This window comes from Accipiter gentilis, chromosome 18, assembly GCF_929443795.1.
Source record: "Accipiter gentilis chromosome 18, bAccGen1.1, whole genome shotgun sequence".
Taxonomy (NCBI): domain Eukaryota; kingdom Metazoa; phylum Chordata; class Aves; order Accipitriformes; family Accipitridae; genus Astur; species Astur gentilis.
The window spans coordinates 4549873-4556281 of NC_064897.1; the positions used below are offsets into that span (position 1 = coordinate 4549873).

The following is a 6409-nucleotide window of genomic DNA, read 5'->3' on the forward strand; positions in this document are numbered from 1 at the left end:
ACTCTGGTGAGTGGTGTGAGCAGAGCCCGGGGGCTACTACCTCGGGGCTGATGAAGGCAAGCAGACTGCTGTGGCCTGGGCTTGAGCGCTGTGTAATGGTTTTGACCCCCGGCCAGTGTACACAGAGTTCAGCATATCACTTCAGAAGAGCAACTGCAGCCAAGGGTTTGGTGGCCCATCAAAACTGCAGGCCCCAAACCAGAGTGAGCCTGTGGGTGTAAGTACAGCACAGGGTGAAAGCTCCGTGTCTTCAAGGCCAAATCAGTTGACTCTTCCCTCGGCCAGTTAAACCCAGTCGTGTTGACCCCTGCCTTGTTGAGGTAGCTTGTCACTGGTGCGCCCCCCCCCCCCACCCCAGAAGCAAAATTTGGAGGGGGTTGCTCTGCTTGCAGAGGAGACCTGGCCAGCTGGATGGGTGTGAAGAGCCTCCAGCCCTCCAAAGGGTCAGGCCCTGGATCCGAGCCCCTGGAAAAGTCAAAACCTTTGGCACCTGAGAGCACCCGCCGTGTCCCGCAAGGCATCGAGGGGGCTGCCCTGCCGAGTGAGGGAAGATGGCCGTGGAAGGGGCCGGAGACAAGGAGGGTGGTGAGGAGGACGCTGCGTTGCCCTTATCCCCACCGTGCCTGCCGTGGCTATCCCACGAAGTTGCTCCAAAAACCCCCGGCTGTGACTCTTGGCTGATCTAACCTTCCGAGCACCCGAATGGGACAAACCCGAATGCTTTTGTTTTCTTTCCCCTGCTTGCTGAGATCTGAAATCCCTGCGGAGGTTTAGTGCTTTTTTTTTTTTTTTTTCCTCTCCCGAGCCGTTTCTTCACCTTGTCCTTTCTCTGCTGAGAAGGCAGCGGGAGGTGATCGCCCCGTCCCTGTCCCCGGGAGCCCCCAGCCCGGCTCTGCAGCCGGTGGGCTCGGGGTGCTGCGGGGTCAGGGTGCCGGCATCCCCTGCAGATCCCGGGGAGACAGCCCCCCCGCCCCCCCAACCCCGGACCTCGGGGGGCTGCATCGCCAGAGCCCAACCCGGGAAAAAAAAAACCCAACCAGGGCGGTGGGAGACTCCTGTCACAGAAACGCGTCAAAATGTCACCAGCCGCCACCACCACGCAGGCCTCTCGGGCAAGCAACGGGATGGGGCGGCGGTGGGTTGGTGGGTTTTTTTTTTGGGGGGGGGTGGGGTGTGGGTGGGCACAAATCCCACCGAGCCCCAGCTTTGCGGAGAGAGGTGCCTTCCCACCTCTCTCGCCGCCATCGCTCCCCGTCCCCCCGCCTCCCCCCCGGTTCGGTTCGGTTCGGCTCGGCCCGGCCCGGCCGGCGCCACCTTTAGAGCCGGCGGCGGCAGCGAGGTAGGGCCGGGCCGACGGGGCGGTGCCCGCCGCCGTAACCAATGGCTCGGCCGGGCTGTTTAAATAGACTCGTCCTGTCAATCATTTTCTTCTTCGTCAGCCTCCCTTCAATCGCCATATTGGGCAACCGAGAAAAGGGCTCGTCTCCTCTTGTTTTTTTCCGTCTCGCTTTTACTACGCGGCGGCGGCGCGGGCGGCGGGGCCACCACCAGCACCACCAGTACCAGCAGCGGCGGCGGCGGCGGCGGGGCAGCGCCGCTCCCCCACCCTCCTCCGCCCCGCACCGCTCCTCCACCCGCCCGGGGCTCCCCGGCGGCGGCGGCGGCGGCGGCTGTCGGGGTTCATCCCCGGGCCGGCGCCTATGCGAGGGCGAGCGTTCGCCCCTTCTCCGCGGGCCGAAGGCGAGCGGGGCCGAGGCGGAGCCGGAGAGCGGGGCGACGCGGAGAGGAGGCGCGGAGGAGAGCCGCCGAGAGCCGAGAAATAAAAGGCGGAGAGGAGGAGGAGGAGGAGGAGGAGGAGGCTGGGGGGGGGGGGGAGCAGCGAGCAAAACAACCGCCGCCAGAAGAAAGAGGGTGGGGGGAGATGTCAAACGTCCGTATTTCTAATGGGAGCCCTACCCTGGAGCGCATGGAAGCCAGGCAGTCGGAGTACCCGAAGCCGTCAGCTTGCAGGAACCTCTTCGGGCCGGTGAATCACGAAGAGTTAAACAGGGACTTGAAGAAGCACCGCCAGGAGATGGAGGAGGCATGCCAGAGGAAGTGGAATTTCGATTTCCAGAATCACAAGCCGCTGGAAGGCAGGTACGAGTGGCAAGCCGTGGAGAAGGGGAGCTCGCCCGACTTCTACTTCAGACCCCCCAGGCTACTGAAAGCTGTCTGCAAGACCTCCGGCCGCCAGAGCTTGGATGTAAACGGGAATTGCCAAACCGTGGTTTTTGTCGGTTCTCAGGGAATCTCAGAGGACACTCACTGTGTAGATCAAAAGACTGATGTTTCTGAAAATCAGACGGACTTTGCAGAGCAGTGCACTGGGCAGAGGAAAAGACCTGCCACCGACGGTAACGTACCCTCGCGAAAACCGCAGCGCTTTTTTCTCCGCCTGCCCTGCCGGTGCCAGCACCGGGGCTCTCGGCCCCTTCGCCCCTGCCACGCGTGGCCTGGCCGCGGTGGGCTGTGCCCCGCCGGGCACCGGCTTGGTGTATTCCGCCTCCTCCTTTCGCCTAAAAAAAAAAAAAAAAAAAAAAAGCCCAGGTGCTGTTGGCGGTGCCGGGCGGGGGGGGGGGGGGGGGGGGGCCCCGCGTTAAGTGGGAGCCGGTCGATGATTTGCAAGGAAAAGCCCTTAGACGCGGATCATCCCCTCTGCGGGGACCCGGCCTCCTGCCCAGGTGGGAGGAGGTTCGTAACGCTCACACGAAGCCAAAGGGGGACAGGGATTTTAGCCGAAAACGGGAAAACTTGGATTTCTTACCTAGAGAGCTGCCCGTCTCCCCTCCCCCTGCTCGCTTTCACGTAGCCCATAGCCGACATGGGGATCCGGGAATATTCCCCCCCCCCCCCCCCCCCGGCCCCGTCTACCCCCCCCCCGGCTGCCGAGCAAACATCTGGAAGGAAAATATTTTAATATCACTCCCCCCCCCCCCCCCGCCTTGTTTTTAATTTTCCCCTCCTAGATTCCTCTCCTCAAAATAAAAGAGCCAACACAACAGAAGAAGAGGTCTCAGAAGACTCCCCCAGTGCCAGTTCAGTGGAGCAAACACCCAAGAAATCAAGCCCAAGAAGACATCAAACGTAAACCGTTTAGGTAGGTTCCCTTTAGGATCTGGCATTGGGATGCAAAGAAGGGAAGGAAAAGGTGACCGAGGGAGGCTCGCCCTTCTATAAGGGGGGGACAAGGGGGTGTCGAGCCCCTCTGGGCTGGCTGCGGGGTCTTTTCTCCCAGGAAGGGTGGCTTTTCCCAAGCGCTCAGGGCTGAGTGTGCGTTGGAGGGTGGGGGTGGGACGCGTTGGGCTTGGGAAAAGAACAAAACAAGGGGCTAAAACCCAGAGCCGGGCACCGCAGCCTCGTCCGGGCTGGGGCAGGGGCTGGGGTGGGAGCCCCGGCCGCGGTGGGACCGACCCTGCCTTCCCTCCTCGGGGAGCGGGACCGGGAGCGGAGGAAGGGGCAAAGCCCTTTTCCCGAGGACCGTGCGGGTGGAGGCACCGAGTTTCAAAGGCGGCTGGTGCGTGATGTGAGATGACAAGGGATTTCGGGGGGCTTTCCGCGTCCCCCGTCCGTCCCCCCCCGGTGCTTTTTCACCTACAGTGTCAGCGTTGCTGTCGCATGTCACGGCGACCTCCCAGCCCCGGGAGAAATAAGTCAAAAAGTTGGGTCTGAGGGCAAACCGGGCAGGTTTTTTTAAAATCCGAGCTAGGCAAGGTTGTTTTTTTCTTTTTTTTTTCCTTTTTTTTTTTCTTCCCCTGGTTGTTTTGGTTTGGTTTTAGACTCTGGCAAAGGGGAGAGAGTGGGTTAATGCGAGCTGGGTTGTCCTGCCTTTTTTTTTTTTTTTTTTTCCTTCTTCTTTCCTTCCCCCCCCCCCCTCCCCCTTCTTGTTGTTGTTTTGTTTTAAGGCGAGGGCTGGGGCGGAGGGAGTTGGTAAATTGCGCCGGCGGTTTTCGGAGCCGAGGTTAGGAGCGAGGTTTACAAACACGATTTGCGATTGTGCAGAAAAGAGATTAAGCTGTAAAGCAGAAGTTGCAACAAATTAGTCCCGCTGGGGTGAGCGATGGAGGAGCCCGTCAGCATGCGTGGCTATGCAAATACCGCTACTGCCGCCCGCTTGTTGGGGACACACACGGGCACACACCGGGCCGAAAAGGAGGGATCCCACCGCTTTTCTACCCCCCCCCCCCCTCCCCCGGTAAAACGGGCGGAGGACGGGCGGGCGGGGGTGCCAGCAGCGCGGCCCCGGGCAGGGCCTGCCCGCCCCGGGGATGCGGTGTCGGTTTGAACCGGTTGCGCGGGGGATGGCGTTTCTTTTTTCGACGTTTTCTAATCGTTTTCTCCCTCTTCTTCTTCTTCCCCCCCCCCCCCCTCTCTTCGGCTGCAGAGCGGAGGATGTGCGTGTGTCCTCGTTCATCGGGTGCGGCGGGGGGCGATGAAGCGAGGAAGATGTAAAAGTTGTAGTGGAAGCGAAAATACATATCGCCGATCTCCGTGGGATGGAGGTCCTGTACAAGCACTGAAAAAAAAAAAAAAAAAAAACCAACAGCAACAAAACAAAAACCAACAACAACAAAAAGCAAACAATAACACTAAAATTTTAGGCACTCTTAAAAGACCTGCCTCTAAAAGCATTGGATGTAGCATTGTGCAATTAGGTGTTTCCTTATTTGCTTCATTGTACTACCTGTGTATATAGTTTTTACCTTATGTAGCACATAAACCTTGTTGGGAGGGGGGAGGGCGTGGAAGAGGGTGACCGATTGGAACTTGCTTTCACAATCTAGCAAGCAAAGAAATGTATGAAGAGAAGCAGTGTAGGTTTTTTTTATTACTTAAAGATGTATTGTCCCTTTACGTGGGTCCGCTGTGTTTTTTTCTTTATTTTTTTTTGTTTTGTTTTGTTTTTAATGGACCATGGTGGTAACCCTGCTCAGAGCAGATTATGACAGGCCGCTTGTGAAATTTCGTCCTACTGCATTAAGCTGAAGAGGTGGGAGCTGTGATGATTCCGTTATGTAGTAGCAAAAGTTCCGCCCCCCCCCCCCCCCCGACCTCAGATCTATATAGCAAATATGAATGCGTGTAAGAGTCATGTAAAATCATCCTGTTGTTATGTTGCCTGATTTCCTGGTGTTTTTTGGTTTGGTTTTTTTTGGTTTTTTTTTGGTTTTTTTTTTTTTAACTAATTTGGAGGGCCTTTGCTCTGAATCTCGAATATTGTTTTCTGATCTGACCCACTTCCTGAAGTGTTTGTGTGTGAGGGAAAAGGGATACTACATCTTTAAACAGTATTTCTACATTGCCTGTGTACCTGTATGTAAAAATAAAAAAAGTTTGAAGTGTACCTGTGTACATAACTCTGTAAAGACACTGAGAAATTATACTAACTTATTTATGTTAAAAGATTTTTTTTTAATCTAGAAGACAATATTTTTCCCCATAAAGCCAAAGTGGCATGTTTTTGTGCATTTGTAAATGCTCTATTTGGTAGACTTTTTAGGGTTTTTTTTTTTGTTTGGGTTTTTTTTTGTTGGGGGTTTTTTTCCTTTTTCTGATAATTAATATGGCTGTGCTTAAAGGATTGCAGACTGAGCCAATTTAATATTTTTTTTTGTAATGTGTGGGAAAAAAAAATCCAGATTGATATTGTTTCACATCAAGCAATCAATAAAGAAAACTGCCATATATAAGAAATATGTTCTTCATTAGTGTGTGTTTCAACCTCCCTCAGCCTGGCACAGGAGGAAATAAGGCTCCTTCGAGAAATAACAGCAAGTTTCCTTTGGGTATCTCTTCCCGTGGCTCCAGCACAGGTGAAAAATAAGGAATGCAGCTCGCTCTCCTCACCCGTAGTGCCACGCTATCGTTTCTCCTCTGTGATAACTGGGAATAACGTGCCCTTTTAATGCAAGAGAGTGGAATTTCCTCCTGTTGCAATATATTTTTTTTAATTTTTTTTTTTATTATTTTTTTTTGAGGAAGAAAAACACCTCCCTCGAGCTTGTTTCTCACACTTGCTCGTTCGACTCGCAAGACTTAAAACTCGAGCCTAAAATTAGCCCCTTCCTGGCCCAGACCCGCTGCCCGTTGTGGGCCAGAGAGCCACCAAATCTCCGGCTTTGCCCCCCCCCCCCCCAAGCCCTCGCCCTCCCTCCCGGTGTGCCGTGCCGGTTAACCCCCCCCCCCCCCGGCGGTTCCCCACGGACACCCGTGATGCCCTCTCCTCATCTCTCCTCATCTCTCCTCACGGCCGCGTTCCCTGCGAACCAAGATGGCGCCTCACACACCCCTGTCCCAGCAGATGCTGCTGCGGGGCACCGCCGCCCCCCCCGCCACCCCAAACGCGGGCAGATGGCACCCCGAGGTGTGT

At 55.7% G+C, this 6409-nt stretch overlaps 1 protein-coding gene across 1 annotated transcript; it reads left to right on the forward strand.

Annotated features, from left to right (window-relative positions):
• The first annotated feature begins 1434 nt into the window (after positions 1 to 1434).
• CDKN1B (cyclin dependent kinase inhibitor 1B) lies at positions 1435 to 4599 on the forward strand. Its single transcript, XM_049822384.1, has 3 exons — positions 1435 to 2396; positions 3009 to 3139; positions 4424 to 4599. Exons 1-2 carry the CDS (start codon positions 1922 to 1924, stop codon positions 3128 to 3130), a joined length of 597 nt encoding a protein of 198 aa, XP_049678341.1. The 5' UTR covers positions 1435 to 1921; the 3' UTR covers positions 3131 to 3139; positions 4424 to 4599.
• Positions 4600 to 6409: the final 1810 nt, after the last annotated feature.